Source organism: Cetorhinus maximus, chromosome 23 (assembly GCF_964194155.1).
Source record: "Cetorhinus maximus chromosome 23, sCetMax3.hap1.1, whole genome shotgun sequence".
Lineage (NCBI taxonomy): Eukaryota > Metazoa > Chordata > Chondrichthyes > Lamniformes > Cetorhinidae > Cetorhinus > Cetorhinus maximus.
The window spans coordinates 14,366,675-14,390,944 of record NC_135901.1 but is presented as its reverse complement, the minus strand read 5'-3'; the positions used below and the strand labels follow the sequence as shown (position 1 = coordinate 14,390,944).

Below are 24,270 nucleotides of genomic sequence, written 5' to 3'. Positions count from 1 at the left end.
TGGCTGAAAGGCAGGAAGCAGAGGATGATAGTAGAGGGATTTTTCTGTGACTGGAATTCTGTTTCCAGTGGGCTTCTGGAGGGCTCGGGGCTGGGGCCTTTGCTGTTTGTGGTGTACATAAATGATTTGGACTTAAATGTAGCGGGTATGATCAAGAATTTCGCGGATGACAAGAAAATTGGAAGGGCAATAATTAGTCAGGAGGATAGCTGTAAACTGCTGAAGGATATCAATGGGCTGGTCAGGTGGGCAGAGCAGTGGCAAATAGAATTCAACCCGGCAAGGTGTGAGGTAATGCACTTGAGGAGGGCTAACAAAGCAAGGGTCTACACGATGAATGACAGGGTCCTGGAAACTACTGACGGTCAGAGTGACCTTGGTGTGCATATCAACACTGCCTTAAGGTAGCGGGACAGGTCGATAATGTGGTTCACAAGGCAAACGGGTTATTTGCCTTTATTTGCCGAGGCAGAGAATACAAGAGCAGGGAGGTTATGCTTAAAATATATAAAACGCTGATTAGGCCACAAGTGGCCTTCTGCGTGCAGTTATGATAAGCACATTATAGGAAGGATGTGATTGCACTGGAGAGGGTGCAGAGGAGATTTATGAGGATGCTGCCTGAGCTAGAGGGTCTGAGCTATGAGGAACGATTGGATAGGCTAGGATCTGATTGAAACTTGCACAACACTGAAAGGCCTGGATAGAGTGGACGTGGGAAAGATGGTTTCATTCTTAGGAGAGACTAGGACCCGAGGGTACAGCCTCAGAGTAAAAGGAAGACCTTTTAGAACAGAGATGAGGAGAAACTTCTTTAGCCAGAGAGTGGTGAATCTATGGAATTCATTGCCACAGAAGGCTGTGGAGGCCAGGTCATTGAGTATATTTAAGACCGAGATAGATAGTTTCTTCATTGGTAAGGGGATCAAAGGTTACAGGGAGAAGGCGGGCGAATGGGGTTGAGAAACTTATCAGCCATGATTGAATGGCGGAACAGACTCGATGGGCCGAATGGCCTAATTTCTGCTCCTATGTCTTATGGTCTTATGGTCTTATGGTTATTTTCCTTGGAGCAGCTAAGGTTAAGAGGGGGACCTGAGAGAGGGGCATAATATTGAGGGCCATAGATAGGGTGGAAATGAAGGCACTTTGTCCACTAGTAAAGGGGTCAATAACCAAAGGAGATAGACTTAAGGTAAGAGGCAGAAGGATAAGAGAGTAGTTGAGGAGAAATTTTTCACCAAGACGGTGGTGGGAGTCTGGAATTCACTGACTGAAATGGTGGTTGAGTCAGAAACTCTGGTAGCATTTAAGAAGTATTTCGATATTCACTTGCCCTGCCATAGCCTCCAGGGCTAAGGGCAAAGCACTGGAAAATGGGTTAGTGTTTTCAGATCTTTTTTGACCTGCGTGGACCTGATGGGACGAATGACCTCTTTCTGTGCTGTAAACGTCTATGAGTCTATGCACCTTATTACCGGAGAACTACTGACTAAAATTTGTAATATTATATCTATCATTTCTTCCAATTGCCTTTCTGTAAGCAAAAATTTCCTCTCTTTCCGCCCTCAGAGTGAAATCTGAAAAACTAAAACTGTAGGCACTTCTGGATATTGAATGTTAGTGTTTGAAAAGTCACTTTGAACTAATTTGCCTCTGTCTCTGGTAACTGTTAATTGAAACAACGCTGGGCAGTGAGAGGTACTGAGGTATTCCTGCAAAGGTGAACATGAACATCGAGGGTATAAGTAAAGACCAGAGGAAAGTCCATTGGAACCAGTAAGATACAATTTACTGAAAGGGAGGGAAATATTAGACTAACTCTCGCCATTAACATCAATGTCAACAGAAGTCTTGCATCTATGATGCTGGGGACCTACGGAGGAGGCCGGGATGAATTATCCACTCGGCACTTCTGGCTGAAGATTGTAGCAAATGCTTCAGCCTTATCTTTTGCATTGATGTGCTCAGCTCCTCCATCATTGAAGATGGGGATATTTATGGAGCCACTTCCTCCAGTGAGCAGTTTAATTGTCCACTATCATTCACGACTGGATATGGCAGGACTGCAGAGTCCTTGTAAGTGGGATCGCTGAGCTCTGTCTATCACTTGCTGCTTATGCTGTTTGGCATGCAAGTAGTCCTGTGCTATAATTTCACCAGGTTGACACCTTATTTTTAGGTATGTCTGGTGTTGCTCCTGGTATGCCCTCCTGCACTCTTCATTGAACCAAGGTTGATCCCCTGGCTTGATGGTACTGGTAGAATGGAGAGTATGACGGGCCATGTGGTTACAGATTCTACTGCTGCTGATGGCCCACAGCGCCTCGTGGATGCCCAATCTTGAGTTGTAGACCTATTCGAAGTCTATCCCATTCAGCACGATGGTAGTGCCACACAACGCGATGAAGGGTATGGTGTCCTCAACGCTGTGTCACAACGACTATGCGGTGGTCACTCCTAACGACACTATCATCGACAGATGCACCTGCTACAGGCAGGTTGGTGCGGGTGAGGTCAAGTACGTTTTTCCCTCTTGTTGATTCCCTCACCACCTGCCGCAGACCCCATCTCGTAGGTTTGTCCTTTGGCAATCGGCCAGAGATGGTCCTATCGAGACATTCCTGGTGATGGGCATCGCAGTTCCCCATCCAGAGTACACTCTGTCACCTTGCAACCCAAGTGGTGTTCAGCATGGGGGAAGCACTGATTCATCACCTGAGGGAGGGCAGTTTAATTGTCAACCACATTGCTGTGGGCCAGAGCGGGTAAGGGCGACGGTTCCATTAGTGAACCAGGTGGGCATTGAATTCAAATTCTACCATCTGCCGTGCCGGTATTCAAACCCGGGTCCCCCAGGGCATTACACTGAGTCTCTGGATCACTACTCCAGCGACAATACCACTACGCCACCGCCTCCCATCCATAGGGAAATTTATGATAGCAATATTTATATTTGTTTCGACATTGCAGACGATGGCTTAGGTTATCAGCAACATCGGCCTCTACTATCTTCATGTTTCACGAAGATCACTGTTACTACCTGCTGCAGGGACTTTTCCTTGTGTTAACAGAGTTGGAAAATAAAAGTTGAACTTGTGGTATCTTTGGGAAAAAGGATGGTTATGCATTGAGCTGTTCTACATTGAGCGACATACTGTCTACCAGGCCAATGAAAGCACATTAGCATTCAAAATGAAAACAGAATTGGATCAATTTTTAACGTGCAAAAATTATGTATGAAGCCAAACTTTTTTGTATGCTTTATTTTTTCCCGATGAAACAGCTGAGATGTGTGTCTTGAATTGGACATCAGGAATCATCAGCAACCCATTCTGATGTGCTCCGTGGTCGATTAAACAATCGATTATGTTGTGTGACTTAAGGCCGGCCTTGTTTGCGTGACGTACAGAGGCCCAAATTGGTGTGAAGTCCTGTAGCCCTGAAGTGTTTTTTTTTGCCCTTTTCTGCCCTTTCTGTGCCAGCCTGGATTATTAAGCAGCCCGATGTCCATTTCCTCTGTCAGTTTCCCGGAGCATTTGCCGCAGCCGGTTCGCGAGGTTTATTTCAACAGTACTAATGGGTCAGGGACAGTTTATCCACAATGAACAGATCGCACAAAGCAGTGACTGTGATCTTTAAAGCAACATCGAAAAACAGTGTTTCCCCCAATTTCCATTGCCCTTCTGAGTGTTCTTTCAAGTTCTGTCACTACAACTGGAAAGTCTATTTAAACCGAGCCTTGAAATCAAACAATGCTTACTGGAAATATAATTTCAAATGCAAATAACAGAGGAAGGAGGGCAACAAGTATTTATTTCAATGAAATGGAGAGTTTATTCATTGTAGTTATTATGTATTTCTGCCGGAATATCGGCAAAGTCACTAGACTGTCTCATATGGCAACTTGATCTTCAGCTTCTGGACGAAGGCAGTTCTGAGGCGATTTCCCTTGGATCAAAAGTTCAACTGCAGGAATTCACCAAGACTCCTTAGGCAGCACCTTCCAAACCCACGACCTCTACCGCCTAAAAGGACGAGGCAGCAGACACATGGGAACGCCACCACCTGGAAGTTCCCCTCCAAGTCACTCGCCATCCTGACTTGGAGATATATTGCCGTCCCTTCACTGTCGCTGGGTCAAAATCCTGGAACTCTCCTCAAAACAGCACTGTGGGTGTACCTGAACCACATGGACTGCAGCTGTTCAAGAAGGCAACTCACTACCACCTTCTCAAGGGCAACTAGGGATAGGCAATAAATGCTGGCCCAGCCAGCGACGCCCATATCCCTTGAATAATAAAAATAAACGGAAGTCCCACTAGCCTGTTCAGAGAGATGTTTAATAATTTCTGGCACAGGCATCTCTTATGATATGTCATATAAACTCGAAACATTACCTCTGTTTCACACCCTATAGGCGCTGCCATACATGCTGAATCTTTTCCAGAATTTTTCTGTTTTCAATTACAGTTGCGATTCTCCCATATGGCACCCTCAAAAAATACCATTTGCTAAAAACACACGGACGCCCCTGCCAGTTCATTACTGAGGGAGAATGAGGGAGGCAGACTTCACTAACGGAAACAACTCCACCTCCCTCACCCTTTCCCGCCGGCCACTGTGCATCAGACAAATGGGAGCGGGGGTTGACATCACTTACAGACCCAATGAAGCACCATGAACTGCGGGTTCCAGTTCTAAACATGTCATTTATTCACACAACACACCGAGAGATGGGACCGTGTGGCCTGTCAATTCTCAGCTGGACACCGTCCTCTGCAAAGCAACTCTACCCTCCAAAGTATTTCGGTCCAGCTCTGACGTCCAGTCTCCCAGTGCAGTCTAGAGCAGCAGTCCGCTGCTTGCCGTCATATAAACCATCGGCTGGAAGCCGCAGAACGATAGGAACCCTCCTGCAAAACTGAATAAAGGCTACTTGAAGGATGTTTCATATATTCCTGTCAGATCTTACATGGCCCACTCCTCACATAGCCTTTCATTCTCCTCTATATATGTTTATCGCTCTTTAGTATGTAAATGTTATTGTTCCACATACCTTTAAAACTGTGCCTTCCTCATAATAAAAAAATATTATATTGTCAATATTGCTGATAACCTTTGGGGCAAATTAAAACTCACTCCTCAGCCTTGCTTATCTGGCTAGTTGTAAACAGACTAATGTCCCATTGAAACCTAAATTCCCTGCACTCCTTACATGTTAAGCCAGCATTCATGTTTACTCATTAGCATTTCAAGCACATTTCAACGCATTGCTTCGTTCGATAATTTCAAGCTTGCAGTGTACTTGATCCCAAATGTAATTAAATCACACAGACAGAACCAACTCTATTTAAACCCATAAATCTACTGCACAATAAAACTGAAAAATATTTTAAAATTTATTATAATTTCGTAGCTGTAGTTTAGAGGAATGAGAGCTGATCTCATTACAGCATATCTTATTCTCAACAGGCTGACAGGGCAGATTCTGGGGGGTGCCTCCCCAGGCTATAACAAAGGGTAACAGTTTCAAAATTCGGGGTCGGCCATTAGAACTGAGGAGAGGAGAAGTTTCTTCAGTCAAACCATTGCTGTGAATGTGTGGCATTCTACAGCTCAGAGATGTGTGGATACTCAGTGGATGAATGTATTCAAGGCAGGTTTTTGGTTATGAAAAGAATCTATGAAGATGGGAATGTGATCTTGAAGTAGAAGATCAGCCACGATATTATTGAGCGTCGGAGCAGGTTTGAAAGTTGTTATGTTCACTCCTGCTTATATTTGTAAAATTCTTTGCATTGATGTCTTAAATTTCTGAGAATGGAAATCAGCAAAAATGCACATCTCTCTGGAAAGATTGAACAGGCTGGGTCACTTTACTCTGGGAAACAGAGAACCCGGAGGACAATTCAAAGAAATCTTTTAAATTATGAACGGGTTTAATAGAGTGCATGTGGTGCAGCTGTATATTTGTGGGTGAGTCCAGGTCAGTGGGACATTAATATCAGATCGTCACTAACAGAGCACAGACATTAAGAAGAAAATTATACGCTAAGAAGCGTCAGAATGTGGAACTTGATGCCACATTGAGTGGTTGGAGCAGACCTTATTGATGGATTTATGGGAAGGCTGAAAATACAGGGGGGAAAACGGAACAGGCCAGCACAGGGAGCTGGATTGAAATGGTCAATTAGATTTCGGGTTAGGGAGACATGTATGGATTGTACACACAACATAAATCACTGTGCCGAATGGCCGGTCCCTCTCCTGCAGATTGAGTACAACGAAAAACTTAGAGAAAACTCCGCCCAGAGAACGCGGAGAGAATCAGTCAATGGGCGGAAAGAATTGAAATTGTCAGAGAGCCGGAAGAGGCAGTTGCCAGTGAGTAACAGTAAAACCACTGCGGAAACTGAACTGGCTGAGCCCAACCGACAACTGAGAGAGTTTGGGACAAGTTCCCACGATGGCAAGAAGCACAAACGGGACAAAGTAAATGTAGAAATGAAATGAAACTAACTTTAAATATGTCAAATAAAAGAGAAATGGGGAAAAAACTACATTGACCAAAGAAAATAGTCTAAAAGGCCCAAAGGCAGATGGAAACTCCTGAGAAGTGTTAAACTGAAGTTAATGGGTGACATTTCTCCATCGACATTCACCATCTGTTTGACCCGATTGGTGCTGACCAATTGCAATCGCTTTCTGATGGATCTTGCTGTGCGCAGTGATGCAAAGTAGCTACGTTACTGTCGGATAAATACATTTTGGAAAGTGGCTGTGTCACTGTTAATAAAATGTTCCCTCGGGAACGTCTCTCACCGGGGAAAAAAAAACAAATTTAATATACATCATAGAACGATACAGCGCGGAAGGATGACATCCGGCCCATCGTGTAGGTGCTGTCCCTTTAAAAGTGTAATCCAATTGTTCCCTCCACTCATGCATATTCCCCATAGTACTGCATTTTTTCAGTTTTAGAACAGATCCATTACCCGTTTGAAAGTTACTATTGAATCTATTCCCAAAACCCATTCAGATAGTGAAGTCCTGATCGGAGGAATTCGCTCTGAAGACAAAATATCACCTCATTCCCCAGTTGATCATATTTCAGTAACAATGAGCAGCGTTCGAATAGGCTTCAAATCAATATAAAAAAAAACACAAAGCTGTTCGCGCGATAGACAAATCTCCCATGTCAGCAGTAGCAAAACAAACACATAATGTCCATTTTTCAACTTCCAGATCCAAGGTTCCTGATATCCTGGAGTCCGCCTCTACAAACCTCTGCTGCCGGTGACACCGTTACTTTAAGATGTAAATATTCAGGGTTCTGTCAGTACACAGTACACTGGTACCGTCAGTCCCCAGGACAGGCTCCGGAATATCTGCTGCAGAGGCACACTTCAGGAGAGGTGAATAAAGAAAACGCTGCCGGGGGAAGAATTTCTGCTTCTATCGATCGTGCCGAGAAAATCAGCCGGTTAAATATCTCCAAACTACAACTGAGCGACTCCGCTGTGTATTACTGTCACCTAACTCGGCGCACAGCACAGTGATACAGAGCACGGAGAGAGCTGTACAAAAACCTGAACATGGTGGGATTGCAGACACACAGTGATACAGAGCACGGAGTTAGCTGTACAAAAACCTGAACATGGTGGGATTGCAGACACATGGATCATTCTTAATATCCTCTCCTGTGCAATTCGTCTTCAAATATCGTTCATGAAATTATTCCACATTCTCATCTCCCTTTTCCTGGAAACATTGATTATGGACCAATTCATAATTTAGGGTAAATGTATTGCCGCCTTTTTCCTCAGGTATCAGCCAATTCGTTTATTTCCCTTTTTTTTGTTCAATCCGTAGAGACCTTCACCATCTCCTGCGATTTCCAGGACTCGGGCTAGAATCGAACGAGAAACTCCCTCCGCCCAAGAGAACCCGCAGTCTCTTGCACCAAGTGACCGGGAACTCCCAGCTGAGGGGGAGTTTGGGTTTGGATTCAACCTACCAATGATCTTTCCATGGAGGTCAGCATCTCCCACAATTACCGCAGCTGGGAAAGGCCCCTATGTGTTCAAGGGCCGCGCTGCACTGGGTGAGAATATGCGCACCTCGACAGTGCTCCCTGTTAAAATAAGGCCTTCCTATCTAAATAAACGGCCGCACTTATGAAGCGTGAACGACCCACAAACATTGTTAAATGCACGTTTCACAAAGCTAATGGAAGTTTTCCCATGGGAATCGACGGCTCCCCAACACTTTCCATCAGTCACAGCACCATGATTGGTCGATTCCACCATTGAATCAGGGGCAGGGCAGAGCCACAGCAATATGGTTGACTCTAAAACTCCCTCTCAAATGTCCCAGCAAGCCACTCAATTCAAGTGCAATTAGGGATAGGCAACAAATGCCGGCCTTGCTAGCGACGCCCACGTGCCATGAAAGAGTAAAGTTCGTGTTTCCTGTCCATTTATCCTGTTAAAGGCATTCCTTCAGTTCTTCCATTTTCTCACTTCCTTCCTATTTAAGGATTTTTTTGTTTCTCAAGCAGAAAATATATTGAATTATTATATCACTGAATCGTTGGATGATTACATCTCAGATAGTGGCAATTCACCCCGTATTTTCCGTGCTAGCCCATTTTAAGTGCAACTCACCCAGCCCCACTATCCGTCTTTTCTCTCGAGCTCTGCAATGTTTTGCTCTTCAGGTTTTTATTGAATTCCCTATTGAAAGCCACGATTGGATCTGCTGCCGCCGCACACTCAGGCTGTGCATTCCAGATGTGAATTACTCAGTCCATGGAAAAATATTTCCATCATGTCACTGTTTCATCTTTTGCCAATCGCCTTGTATCGGGGTCTTCTCATCCTCAATCCTTCCCTACATATATTGACCATTTCCCGCATCATTTGCACACCTAACAAATCTATGAAATCTCCACTTAATTTTCCCTTCTCAGTAGAGAAAAACTATCCACGTATCTGAAATTCACTGGCATCATTCCCATGAGTGTGTCCTGCGCCCTCTCGCATGCCTTCACTTCCATCCGAAAGTGCGATGGCCAAAATGATACATAATACTCCAGCTGAGGCCACGTCTTTTGCAAAGATTTATCATAATTTCCTTGTTTGTATTGTCTATATCCTATTTCTAAAGCCCGGTATGCTGCATATTTAGGAACCTTTTTCTCAACCTGCCCTGCGCTATTCAATTGTTTATGCACATAGGCCCAAAGGCTCCTCTGCTCCTGCATCCCCTTTGCAATTGAACTCTTGATTTCATATTGCTTCTTTTCGCTTTTAGCACTGAAATTAATCAGTTCATCCTTATCTGCAATAACTTGCACGTGCCATTTGACCGCCCGTTGCACAGTCTGTCCATGTGCTTTTGAAGCTTCTCATTATTTCTTCATAGTTTGCAATAGATCCAAATTTGGTGTCATCCGCAAATTTTGAAATTGTTCCCTGTGAACTCAAAGCTAGATCATTGATATAAATTGAAAAAGTAAAGATCCCAACGCCGATCCCTAGGGAATCCAACTGTTTTCCTTCTTCCAGCCCGAGGAACAGCCGTTCACCGCGATGTTTCCTGCTGCTCAGATAATTTCGCATCCATGCTCCGACTGCCCCTTTTATTCCACGGGCTCTAACTTTGTTGTCAAGACTTTTATATGGCACTTAATCGAAGTCCATGTATGCCACATGAACCACATTCACCTCATCAAACCTCTCCGCTACCTCGTCAAATAACTCAAGCAAATTAGTTAAGTACCAAACGCGCTTAACACTGTTTTTATTTTAATTCATTCAAGCAATGAGGGTTTCATTGGCTCGACCAGCATTTATTTACGTTCCTTAATTGCCCTTGCGGAGGTGGTGGTGAGCTGCCTTCTTGAACCGCTGCAGTCCATGTGGTGTAGGTACACCCACTGCGTTGTTGGGGAGGGAGTTCCAGGAATTTGACTCAGCGACAGTGAATGAATTGAGATATATTTCCAAGTTAGGATGGTGAGTGACCTGGAGGAGAACCTCCAGGTGGTGGGGTTCCCATCTATCTGCTGCCCTTGCACTTCTAGATGGTAGTGGTCGTGCATTTAGGAGGTGATGCCTAAGGAACCTTGGTGAATTCCTGCAGCGCATCTTGTAGATGGTACACACTGCTGCTACTGTGTGTCGGTGGTGGAGAGAGTGAATGTGTATGGATGGGGTGCCAATCGAGAGGGCTGCTGGGTCCTGGATGGTGTCAGTCTGGTTGAGCGCTGTTGGAACTGCACTCATCCAAACAAGTGCAGAATATTCCATCACACTCCTGAATTGTGCCTTGTAGATTGTGGACAGGTTTGTGGATTCAAGAGGTGAGTTACTCGCCGCTGGATTCCCGGCCACTGAATTGCTCTTTTAGCCACAGGTGGTTAGTTCAGTTCAGTTTCTGGTTAATGGTAACCCCCCAGGATGCTGATAGTGTTGGATTCAGTGATGGTAATGATATTGAACATCAAAGGGCGATGATTAGACTGTCTCTTGTTAGAGATGGTGGTTGCCTGGCACTTGTGTGGCGCGTATGTTACTTCTGGAGGACAAGTCATCAGCATTGGTCAGCCAAGACTGGATGTTGTCCAGGCCATGGACATGGACTGCTTCACTACCTGAGGAGTCGTGAATGGTGCTGAACATTCTGCAAGCATCAGCGAACATCGCCACTTCTGACGTTATTATGGAAGGGAGGTCATTGATGAAGCAGCTGTAGATGGTTGGGTCTAGAACACTACCCTGAGGAACTCCTGCAGTGATGCCCTGGAGCCGAGATGACTGATCTCCAACAACCACAACCATTTTCCTTTGTGCTAGGTATGACTCCAACCATCGGAGTTTTTCCCCTTATTCCCATTGACTCCAGTTTTGCTAGGGCCCGTTGTTGCCACACTCTGTAAAAATCGGTCTTGGTGAGAAGGGCTGTCCCTCCGACCTCACCTTGAGAGTTCAGCCCTTTTGTCCATGATTCAAACAAGGCTGTAATGAGGACAGGAGCTGAATGGCCCTGGTGGAAACCAAACTGGGCGTCAGTGAGCAGGTTATTGCGAAGGAAGTGCTGCATGACAGCACTGTTGATGACCCCTTCCATTACTTTACTGATAATCGAGAGTAGACTGATGAGGCAGTAATTTGCCGGGTTGGAATATTCCTGCCTGGCAATTTTCCACATTGCTGGGTCGATGCCAGTGTTGTAGCTGTACTGCAGCAGCTTGGCTAGGAGCACGGCAAGCTCTGGAGCACAGGTCTTCAGTAATGTTGCCGAATATGTCAGGGGCCACAGCCTTTGCAGTATCCGGTGCCTTCAGCCGTTTCTCAACATCACGTGGAGTGAATCGAAGTGGCTGAAGACTGGCAGCTGTGATGCTGGGGACCTCTGGAGGAGGCAGAGATGGAACATCCGCTCGGCATTTCTGGCTGAAGTTTGGAACAAATGGTTCGGACTTATCTTTTGCTCTGAGGCTCTGGCCTCCCCCACCATTGAGGATCAGGATATTTCAGGAGCCTTCTGCTCCAGTGAATTGTTCACATTAGAACATAAGAACATGAGAACCATGAACAGGAGTAAGCAATTCAGCCCCTCGGGCCTCACCATTCAATACGATCATGGCTGACCTCATTTCGGCCTCAACTCCAATTTCCCGCCCTCTCCCCATAACCTTTCAACCCGTTACTAATTAAAAATCTGTCTATCTCCTCTTTAAATTTATTCAGGGTCCCAGCATCCACTGCACCCTGAGGTAAAGAGTTCCACAGATTCACGGCCCTTTGAGAAAAGTAATTCTTCCTCGTCTCTGATTTAAATCTGCCACCCCTTTGCTTAAGACTATGGCCTCTCGTTCTGGAATGCCCCACAAGGGGAAATATTCGCCCCACGTCTACTTTGTCTGTACCCTTTAGCACCTTATACACCTTAATTAGATATCCTCTCATACGTCTAAACTCTAGCGAGTATAGGCCAAAACTGCTCTATCGCTCCTCATAAGACAAGCCCCGCATCTCTGGAATCAATCTAGTGAACCACCTCTGAACCGCCTCCAATGCAACAACATCCTTCCTCAAGCAAGGGGAGCAACACTGTGCACAGTGCTCCAGGTGCAGTCTCACCAATGCCTTGTACAGTTGAAACAACACTTCCCTATTTCTATACTCTATTCCTTTAGCAATCAATGCCAAAATTCCATTTGCCTTCCTTATTATCTGCTGAACCTGCATGCTAGCTTTCAGTGATTCATGCACGAGGACACCCAGATCCCTCTGCGCTGAAGCATTCTGAAGTTTCCCTCCATTTGAATAATAAGTCGCCCTCTAATTCTTCTGGCCAAAATGGATAACCTCAGACTTATCCACGTTAAACTCCATCTGCCAAATTTGGGCCCATTCACCTAACCCATCCAAATCCATTTGTAAATTTCTTATTTCTTCATTGCAACTTACTTTCCCACCAATTTTGGTGTCATCTGCAAATTTAGCTATAGTACCTTCTATCCCTGAATCCAAGTCATTGATATAGATTGCAAATAGTCGGGGCCCAAGGACCAAACCCCACTAGTTACAGCTTGCCATCCAGAAAAAGACCCATTTATCCCGACTCTCTGCTTTCTGTTGGCTAGCCAATCCTCTATCCAAGCTAATATTTTAGCCCTAACTCTGTGTGATCTTACCTTGTGTATTAATCTTTTGTGTGGCAACTTATCAAAGGCCTTTTGGAAGTCCAGATACACTACATCTACAGGATCCCCGTTATCCACTTTGCTTGTCACATCTTCAAGGAACTCTAGAAAATTAGTCAAACACGATTTACTCTTCATAAAACCATGCTGACTCTGATGGATTGAATTATGACTTTCCAAGTCCTCCATTACTACTTCCTTAATAATGGATTCCAACAATTTCCCAACGACAATGTTAAACTAACTGATCTATAGTTTCCTACTTTCTGCCTCCCCCTTTTTTAATAAGGGCGTTATATTAGCATTTTTCCAATCCACTTGAACCTTTCCAGAATCCATGTAATTTTGGAATATTATAACCAATGCATCCACTCTCTCCGCTGCCACTTCCTTTAAGACCCTAGGATGTAGGCAATCAGGTCCTGGGGACTTGTCACCCTTTAACCTCAATCGTTTGCTCAGTTCTTTTTCTCTATAGAGGGTGACTTTTCTAAGTTCCTCCTTCTCTATACCCTCTGCACGACCTGTTACTAGAGGGGTGGGACTAGTGTCCTCCACCGTGAAAACTGAGGCAAAATATTGATTAAGCGTCTCTGCCATTTCTGCATTCCCCACTATTAACTCCCCAGTCTCATCCTCCAAGGGACCAACATTCGCTTCAGCTGCTCTCTTTCCTTTCATATACTTGTAGAAGCTGTCAGTTTTTATATTTTGCACAAGTTTTATTTCATAATTTACCTTTGCTCTTTTTACCTTTTTTTAGTAAGCTTTTGTTGATCTTTAAAAAGTTTCCCAATCTTCCAGCCTGCCACTGACCTTTGCAATTTGTTATGTCTTGGTTTTTGCCTTTATGTTATATTTACCTCCCTTCTTAAGCCATGGATGCTTTTCCTCCCCTCTTAAGATCTTTCTTCCTATTTGGAATATATTTTACTTGGGAGGAATTGAATATCTCCTTAAATATCTGTCACTGTTCATCAACTGTCCTACCTCGTAGTCTTCCTGCCCAGTCCACGAGGGCCGTATCTGTCCTCATGCCTATGTAGATTCCTCCAGAACACGAGTATGGGACTGAAGTCTCTCGCTCTCAATCTTAACTTGATATTCTGGGCGGTGATTTAAAGACACTCCGTGACCCCCCGACCCGAATCAATGGGAGAAACAGCCAATCACCGTGCAGGTGTCGTGAAGAGAAGATTTTGCCCTGAGCCATTGTAAACCAGTGGCCAGGTTTCTGTCACGCACCGTTAGCCCTGTGTGTGTGAGACAGCAGGCTGTGCATATCTAACGTGTATGTGGATAAGACTCGATTAATACGAAAAGTGACTTCGAAGTAAGCATTCGTTCTTAATAGATCGAAATGATGGATTTGTACAGTCGCGAATGTGCGGACAATGTGCCGCCCCCACTCTCTGTGCCACAGATAAGGAGCTTTCCCAGCCGCAGTGAATTGCCGGAGCCGCTGCCTTCCACGACCCATTCACCAAGGAAATGAATCTAAACCCAACCTCCTGTTCTTGCTCCCTACTCTTTCGCCAATAGAAACAGTTTGTTTCTATCTACTCTGGCCACACTCTCATGATTTTGAACACCTCTATCAAACATCCCCTGAACCTCCCATTCTCCATGGAGAACAAGCCCAGTTTCCCCAATCTGAAGTTCTGCATCCCATGACCGATCCTGGGAAACTTATCTGCGCCCTTTCTAAACCATTCACTCCCTTCCTGAAGTGCGATGCCCGGAAGTGGACACAATGCTCCAGTTGAGGGGGAACCAGTGCTTTCCAGGGGATCATTAGCGCTTCCTTCTTTTGGACTCTATGCCACTGTTATGAAGCCGATGATTCCGGATGTTTTAGGAGCATTTTCTTAGGCTGTCAGGCCACCTTCAACCATTTATGCCCAAATAGTCCACATCGCTTTTTGAAGAACGGATAATTGAATGAATTATTTTAGCAGGAGTATTGTAGGCAGCTCGAAATATAAAAATATTAAAGGCTCTGGGGAGCCGGAAGGAACGTGCGAACCTGATGGGTTTAACGGCTTTATTCTGTGCTACAAAATTACAAGGTCAATTGTAAATACATTCGTGGAGATTAGGTGATTCCCTTTCCCACCGCTCTTCTCTCTCTGTGCGCGTGTATGTGTGTGTGTGTGTGTGTGTGTTCCTTTCAACTTAATACAGAAAAAGTACAAGAATTTGAACTCCTTCCGTGCCCATATCACTGTGTGTCTGTAATGCCACTGTGTTCAGGTTTTTGTACAGCTCTCACCGTGCTCTGTATCACTGTGCTGTGCGACGACTCAGTGCACAGTAATACACAGCGGAGTCGCTCAGTTGCAGTTTGGAGATTCTTAACCGGATGATCTTCTCGGCAGGATCGATAGAAGCAGAAATTCTTCCCCCCGGCTGCGTTTTCTTTATTCTCCTCTTCTGAGGTGTGTCACTGGAGCAGGTATTCCCAAGCCTGTCCTTGGGGAATGACGGCACCAGTGCACTGTGCAGAACCCCGAATATCCACAGCTTAAAGTAACGGTGTCACCGGCAGCGGAGTTTTGTAGAGGTGGATTCCGGGAAATTATGGAACGGGAATCTGGAGGATAAAAAAAATGAACATTATCTTTTTGTTTAGACACTGTTTGTCCAGGTGAATTGAATCGCGTGAATAGCTCTGCTTCTTGCAGTAATTTTATTTGCTGGAAGCTTGTTTGAACCGTGTTCACTGTTATGAAAATATGATCAAGTGGGGAATGAGGTGATATTTTATTTTACAGGGCGAATTCTTCCGATCGGTGCTGCACTTGGTCTGAATTGGTCTTGGGAACAGATTCCATTGTAACTTTCAAACGGGTAATGGGTCTGTGCTGGAAATGTAAATAAAAATACAGAGCTATGGAGAAAATTCATGGGCAGTGGGAACAATGGGATTGCACTTTTAAAGGGTCAGCGCCTACACGATGGGCCGAATGTCATCCTTCCGTGCTGGATAATTCAATGAATTAAATTTCAATCCCGTTTCAATTTTCCTGGGTGAGAGACAAACCCGAGGGAACATTTTATGATCAGCGAGGAGCCAGTTTCCAAAAACAATATGTGCCGGAGATGAACACAGCTGTGTGGAATCACTGCGCACAGCAAGATCCAACACAAGCTGATGGAATTCATCAGCACTGATTTGGCCAAACAGAGAGTGAACGTCAGTGGTCAAAAGCTAATCATTCACTGCGGTTTCAAACTGCTGTGGAATTTTTATCTGCCTTTTGCTCTGTTTCTCTATGTTCTTTCAAAAGAGTCTAATTTTCTGCAGTTGAGCTCACTTGACATATAATTCCATTTTATTTCTTTTATTTCACATTCCCTTTATTTCACATTTACTTTCTGCTTTTTGTGGTTCTTCCAATCGTGGGAAATTGTCCCAAAGCATCCCAGTTGTCGGTTGGGTTCAGTCTGTTCAGTTTCCGCTGTGGTTTTACTGTGACTCACTGGGAACTGCCTCTTCCGGCTCTCTGACAATTTCAGTTCTTTCCGCCCATTTACTGATTCTCTCCGCGTTCTCTGGGCGGAGCTTTCTCTGAATTTCGCACTTTAAAGGAAGAAGAATGCGGATGAAGAATGGGCCATACAACCTGTGTTGATAATCCATTCCAACCTGACCCCGCCCGAAATCGAATTGACCATTTCCCTCCAGCTCCCCCTGCCGGTCTGTTCCCTTCTCCCTCCTGTATTTTCAAGTGTTTCAATAAATACATCAATATTGCCTGCTCCAACCATTCCATGCGGCAGCAAGTTCCACATGCTGATTTTTTTTTGTTTACATTTATTTGTCTTAATGTTTTTTATTTGTTCTTTATTGACTGTCATATGTTGATGGCCCATTGCCCTGGACTCAGCCACAAATAAACAATTTCTCCACATTAAAGCCGTTCATTATTTAAAAAAAAATCTATTAAATCTTCATGGAAGCTCGTGGTTCTCTATTTTCCAGAAGAAAAGAGATTCAGCCTGTTCAACCTTCCCAGAGACATGTGGATTGTTGCTGATTTATTTACTCAGGAGTGCAATAAGTCAAAGCAGAGAATCCAATCAATAGAAACAGGAGCCGCCAGATCACCTTTCAAACCTGCTCAGCCATTCAGTAATATCCTGGCTGATTTACAACCTCAACGTCGCATTCCGGCACTCTCCCCATATCCCTGATCCCTTTAGTGTCCGCAAATCTATTGAATATTGCCTTACAAACACACAGATACTGAACATCCACCGCTCTCTGAGTTACAGAATGCTGCAGATTCATAACAATGGTTCCACTGAATACATTTTTTCCTTCTCAGTTCCAAGGGATGACCCTTTATTCTGAAACTCTGACCCCGAGTTATATATACTGCTCAGCCTGGGGAATCAGCGACCCAGAATCTGCCTTGTCATGATCACCTCTCAGTCTTCTAAACTCTAGGAAATGTAGAGCTCTACTATTCAATCTCTGCTCATTGACCAATGCCTTCGTCTCAGAAATCAGTCTGATGAACCTTTGTTGCACTCCTTCCAATGCAGATTGATCTCTCTTCTGTAAGGAGAACAAAACATTCCACAGCATTCCGGGCCAGAGTCCATTTCAGTCCCTCCCTCCATAAACCTCACCAACCAGGGGGTCGGATTGCACTTTGAAAGGTGCCCAGAAATCACCCAACCATTCTCTCCCTTGCGATGAAGTATTTCTTGCTGATACTAAATGAACATTCCCCCAGTTTATAATTGTTTCCTAAAGTTCCTGTTCTCCTTTATAAAATGAATGCATCATCCTCACTCTCTCACTGCACTGTGTTGTTTCAATTCACAGTAATCAGGGATTCAGATAAATTACAGCAATCCCATCCCTCAAGTATCAACATTCAATATAGAGAAGTGTCTGCAGTTCCAGACTTCCACTATTCTATCTGAGGTCGGAAAAGGAGGAAAGTGATTGGTAATTTGAAGACAATTGAAAGCAATGGCGGGGACAATGTCACTAATTTCAGTCACTGATTGTCCAATAATAAAATTCCATCTGGACCCACATCAGGATTTCTTATACCTGGAGTCCGTTGTGTCACTGTCCCGTTTTTCTCCCGGGTCAGGTATTGAACGAGCCGCTGCAGGTATCCGAACTGGCCTCAGTTGTGCTGAGTTTATTCACCCGGTACCTCATTCACATTGCGCGGCTCGGACTGCAATCTGCTGCCCAGGAGAGAGCTCTGTGACCCCGCTCCCGGGCTCTAAGTGACAGACAGAGCTCCCTCGGTCACAGTTAACACCGGGAGTGGATTCCGGATTGTCGACAATCTCTGCTCATTAAAAGCGATTCAGAGTGTGAGAGTCCGTGGTGTTAATGTTGTCCCCGATGTGCCCGTTAAACCAATAATGGTCCAGATTCCGTCAAATCGCACATCCTGCCCAAACTCCACTGATATCAACAATAAACTGACGGTGAACATTACCCAGGGCAGGTTATAACCCGGCGAGTTTTGGTGTCACTTACCGGCTGTGACAGTCATCACCGTCCCGGGTCCATCCGCATTATCAGGATACCACCACAGTGACACCGCTCTCAGTCTACCTAGCACAAGCACCACCGACACATCAACCTGGCGGCAAATCATCATCAGGCAGTATAAGCTTCCCAATTATTCAGCGGGTTTAAATCCATAAACAATATTCAATGTTTCAAATTCTCTGTCGGTTCAAACTGTTCTTTGTGACGCCCTGAGCTCTGAGTAAATGGTCCCGGGAAAGAGATGTTCGCTTCATATAAACCGAGAAAACTATCAAAGAATGATAACTGAATGGTGGAAATTACAATGAAATGTCACCAGATTACAGCGAAAATTACATCAACCCGACAATTCACTATCCGGGCCCGGAGAAATTATATTCTTATGGTAGAAAGGTATTTGCTCAGGTCTCTCCCACTGTGACCTCCCCATCCACCCACACAGTGTTACAAGTCAGTATAAACTCCACCGGATACTTGGTGAGATGTGGGGACATTAGTTAAACAGCGGGGACTGCGGTTCCCGGTTCCAGGTGTTAGGCCAGGATCGCATCAGGTGTTGGGGGTTTGTAACTGGGCTCAGTCATTCCCAATCCCCATTCACTGAGACCAGTCTCGGGAAAGACATCACCATCCGCACACATTCGGCAGTTATGTTAACGGCAATAACCCAATCTCATTATTAACTAGACTGTGGGGCAGAAGGTGTGAGGCGGAACTGATGGGGGTTTAACTGCAGATTAACTCCGCTTTTTCATTTGTTTCTGTGATAATCTGCAGTGAGAGTTTTTGTACCGCGGGAAGCCGAGGCCCATCACTGTGTGTAGTTACAGTACTGAGCTTTACAGTAATAGGTGGCGGTATCTTCATATCTCTCTTCCCGAATTTCCAGCGAAAATATCTTTTCTGCTTTATTCACCGACACAACAAATCTCCCCCCGCTGGAGATCCGCTCCCTCTCTGTCCCGGTCTGTGTTTGTCTGAAGAAAGCCCCGCCCGTCAAAGGACGAGCGAAGAAATCACCATAGAAAACACAGGTGATGGTGAGAGACTGACACTCCTTCCTGGTCACCACTGCCGGGGTTTGTACCACTGACTGACTGAAAGAGCCTGGAAATTAAACAGAGAGAGTTTAATTGACCATTAGAGCCGAACTACAGAGCGGGGTTAAACCCCCAGACAGTGTCTGTAAGTGGGATGGGCTGGGACAGCTTTATATTAAATCCACACAATATCGGTTTGTTTGATCGGTACTCACGGGGTAAACAGACACACAAGGTGAAAAGAAGGAGGATTCCCATCGTTCAGGTGCCTGGAGCTGAGGGTTTATATGACGGGGAGCTGGAGACTGCAGCCCTGGACTGCACTGGGAGACCGGACCTGAGAGCTGGACTGAAATACTTTAGGGGGTTCGAGTTGATTTGCACAGGGCAGTTCCGCTGAGATTCAATGATTTGCCGCACGGTTCCCGGATCGGTGGCTAAGTGTTGTGTGAATAAGAGACAGTTTTATGAAAGGAGGCTGCAATTTTCTGACTCTACATTTGGATTGTGATCCGGATGTGAAAGCCCTTCCCACAATACTCTGCAGTACGGTGGTGGGGGAGGGGAGCTTTTCTTTCTGCCAGTTGTATGCCGCCTTCCTTTCCCCGCAGTGATGAACTGGGAGGTCGGTGCATGTGTTTGTATTGGCTGGTGTTTGTTTAAGGTGGAATGTGGGCCCAGGACACCAGCAGATCCCCCCGCCCCGCTCTCTTCCCAGTATTCCGGAGATTGCTTAACACCGCCCTGAACGGGCTGGCGGGACCTCAGTTAGACTTCTGACCTGAAGGTCGGCGTCTCAGGCCCGGCACCTACCCTGGAGCATCAACTGGGGACAGGTTATAATATGAAGTAGCCCAGTGACATTACCAATATCCTGGCAGGTCTGCACAACATGCACATAAACTAATTATGCCTGGTTAGTTCAGTTCGCTGGATTGCGAGCCTGTGGTTCGGAAAAATGCAACAGCACTGGTTCTATTCGCGTTCTGGCTGAGGGAGGCTTGTGGCCTGCCTGCTCCTGCGCGTGGAAGGCAATGGTAAATCACCACAAACAAAGCTAACAAGAAAACAGCTCAGGTCGAAGCAACTGCAGAAAATCGGCCATCGGCAGAGCAGACGTGAATTAACACAAAGAACAAACTCCCCCCGTCATTTAACCAAATGCTTCCCACACCAGCCCTGCGGCGGGGTACATATAAAATGATGCTCCATGTCAGCCATGTTTGATTTCCAAGTTGGGGTCATTCAGAATTTCCGGTTGAACCGACACAGATTGAATCGACACTCGGAAGGACAATGGACTTTGGGGAAAGACTGTGCTTGGAGCTTGCTTTAAAGTTCACTGTCACCACTTTCTGTTCCCAAAAATGGGTTATTTTTATTCGTTTACGCAACGTGGACTGCGCTGGCTGGGCCAGTAATTATTGCCCATCCCTAGTTGCCCTTGAGAAGGTGGCGGTGAGCTGCCTTCTTGAACCACTGCAGTCCCTGTCGTGTAAGAGCACCCACAGTGCTGTTCGGGAGGCAGTTGCAGGACTTTGACCCAGTGACAGCAGAGGAACGGCGATATGTTTCCAACTCACGATGCTGAGTGACTTGGCGGAGGGTTAAGAATTACCTCTTACCCAGCAACAGCAACATTCGCCCAAATAAGCCCTGTGACAAGGCCGAGGTCAAAGACTTCACAAACCTGACTGCGGTGTTAGGGAAAATGCTGCGCAGCATTGCGGGCAGGGGCGGAAAGACCATTAAAGGGCGAAAGGGACATTGAAACAACAGTAGATCACACATATAGGGCCGACAGCCCGTCACACAGACATGGCGGATGATTTGGCCTACAGCGGATAAAATCACAATTTTTTCTGCATGTCCGGCCAATTGGTGACAGTCTTTTTTAGTGTAATTAAAATGCGGCTTTAAGGCTACTACAGAGTGTAAAACGCTGTTTAACATAAACATGTACATGTGTAGTGCACTATAAACGTATTTAATATAAATAGGGATATGGTCTGGAATAGCTTTAACAAAGACAGGGCCTAGTGTGATATAAATAAATACAGGGTCTAATTCAGTAATCACTGAGGCGAGGCCTGGAGTAAAAGAGCCAGAAATGACGTCGAGTGCAACAAGGAACTGGTTTAGAGCAGCCGGAACAAAGACAGGACCCAATGAAATCTAAATAGAGTCAAGAGAAGTGTTTTAAGTTCCTCCTTCCGGTTCACCTCTTGATTTTCAAGTGTCCTTGGAAAGTTTTCTCAGTGTTCCGCAGTGAAGACAGACACAAAATAACTGTACAACGCCTCTGCGATTTCCTTGCCTTCTATTATCAATTCCCGAAGCACACTCCCAAGAAGACTAACACGAGCTTTAATCACTATTTCATTCTTTAAATACCTGCAGAAACTCTTCATCCCTGATTTTTGAAATATTCTACCTTTGTAATTCAGGAAGAAATGGCGAAGATTCAGGTTCTGAACAACTTTCAGAATGAAGAGGTTGTGAATTGCCCTGGATATCACTGCACTGTGTTTACTCGCCAACCTTCGGCAATTCTGTTTCACCACCTCCACTATCGCTTGGAAGCTCTGAGATGTTCACTGAGTATTGGAGCTTGGTGATGGGGTACATGTTTCCACATTTCCCAGTCATGGCGTCTGCTGTTTTACACGAAGAAAACGAAACGGTTCCCTTAATATTGATGCGGCCGTTCAATTCGACATCGCGGTTTGCTGCTGTGCTGGACATTGCCGGAATCACTCACACACACACACGCACACCTTTAGCAATCTATCCTCTGCTGGACACTGTCATAATGACACACACACACACACAAACACACACACAAACACCTTTAGCAATCTACCCTCTGCTGAACACTTCTTGTTATCTCTCTCTCTCTCTCTCTCACACACACACACACATGCACACACCTTTCACAATTTACCCTCTGCTGGCCACTGCCAGAGTCACAGACATACACACGCGCACACTCACACACTCAAACACACACCTTTAGCAATCAATGCTCTGCTGGACATTGCCATAACCACATGCACACACACATTTTTACCAATCTACCATCTGCTGGACGCTGACATAATCACACACATACATACATACACACACAAGCACACACTCACTCAAACACACATACATACTCAGACACACACGCACAACTTTATCATCTGCCCTCTAGTGGACACTGCCGGAATCTCTCTCTCTCACACACACACACACACACAGACACACACACGAACACAGCGCCAGCAATCCACCCTCTGCTTGACAGTCACAATCACACACATACACAGAAACACAGACACACACACACATACACACACACACATACGCTTTAGCAACCTACCCTCTGCTGGACACTGTCATAATCACGCACACATACACCTTTGGAAATCTTCAGTCTGCTGGGCACTGCTGGAATCACACATACACACACGCACACACACACACACACACACACACAATTTTTCAATCTGCCCTCTGCTGAATACTGCCGGAATCACACAACCACAAACATAACGTCAGCAATCTACCCTCTGCTGGACAATGTCATAATACACACACGCAAACACACACACACACAAACATACATACGCACGCGCACACACATACACAGACATACATGCACACACACGCACAAACAAACAAACACACACACACACACACAAGCACACGCACACACACACCTTTAGAAATCAGCCCTCCGGTGGGCACTTCAGGAATGTCACAGCCACGCACGCACACACACACACACACACGCGCCTTTAGCAATCTACGCATCGCTGGGCACTTCCGGAATCACACACACACCTCAACCTTTCTGCGTCTTACTCGGTGAAGGGGGAGGAAGTGGCGAAGGGGTATTGTCACTGCACACCAATCGAACACCACAGAATGATATCCCTGGTTCGAATTCCACCACATCGAATAGTGGAATTTCAATTCAATAAAAACCTGGAGTTATTTGAACAATAGTAAATCGTTGCCAATTGTTATGAAATCCCACCAGTCTCACAAATGGTTTGTCCTGAAAGTGACTCATGACGCAGAGCTATTTAGAAATGAGAATGGCTACTGATTCTCCCTTGATTGGGCTCTGCCATCAGAAAGGAGCCGAATGATCACCTATTATGCTCCATTGCAAATGCTGTCGGGTTATAATAACAGAAAATTATGGCAGGTCAGAAAGCATCGATGCAGAGCGAATCAGAAAAAAGGGTTCATGTCCGTGACATTTCATCTGAACTCAGTTTGAGGAGTTGCAGATTTCTGGTGAAAGTTCACAGACTGGAATCTTCACTCTGTTTCTGGTTGTATTTCCAGCATTTTCTGTTTGTGTGTCGAATTTGGTTAACTTTCTGCTGCGAGTCACAAGAGGGGAGAGGGAAATATCACCCGGAGGACAATCGCAGGCGCATTCTTTTAAATAACTATTTGGCCACAACTTGCGACCAGAGTGAATATGCCCACATTGCGGACATTTCAGTTAAAGGGCGGGTTTTATTGTATAATTATATTAATGTTCTTTAAGAATCGTCACACAACGGCACAAATTAAACACTCAGGATCTCTCTCGGTTCCCTGGGACACAATCAGACAAGGAGGCTCCCCACGTAGCAAAGACCGCACTGACTAACTGCTCCCTCAGTCCGACACTCTCTGCCGTGACTATCAGTATCTCTGATGAAATATCCTCTCCATTAGGATCCACGAGACAACCCGCGGCAGCCCTGCCCGTCTCTCCCGTTAGCTGTTCACGCTCTGAGCCTCCTGGCTCGCCATGTTCTATCAGAGAGATTGCTGCCGCAATCCCGGAACTGTAACCAGGAGCGAGGTTTTTGTACAGTGACTGCCGCGTTTTGTCTAGGTGTGGGGCTTAGCCGCACAGTAATAAACCGCGGCATCGGCGTTCCCCGTGTCTGCAATGAGCAAATTCGCCGCGTTTCTGCGACTCGGAAAGATTC

The 24,270-nt window shown here is 45.4% G+C and overlaps 1 protein-coding gene and 1 pseudogene across 1 annotated transcript in view; one reads left to right on the top strand and one right to left on the bottom strand.

Moving 5' to 3' along the window:
* Positions 1-24,270, top strand: part of LOC144697833 (uncharacterized) — a 166,912-nt gene that overhangs the window by 2,301 nt on the left and 140,341 nt on the right. Inside the window, exon 4 of the mRNA XM_078569811.1 lies at positions 7,249-7,542. Within this exon, the coding sequence (XP_078425937.1) occupies positions 7,249-7,542 (294 nt within the window). The remainder of the gene's footprint in view (positions 1-7,248; positions 7,543-24,270) is intronic.
* On the bottom strand, positions 15,002-19,546 carry LOC144698395 (uncharacterized; annotated as a pseudogene).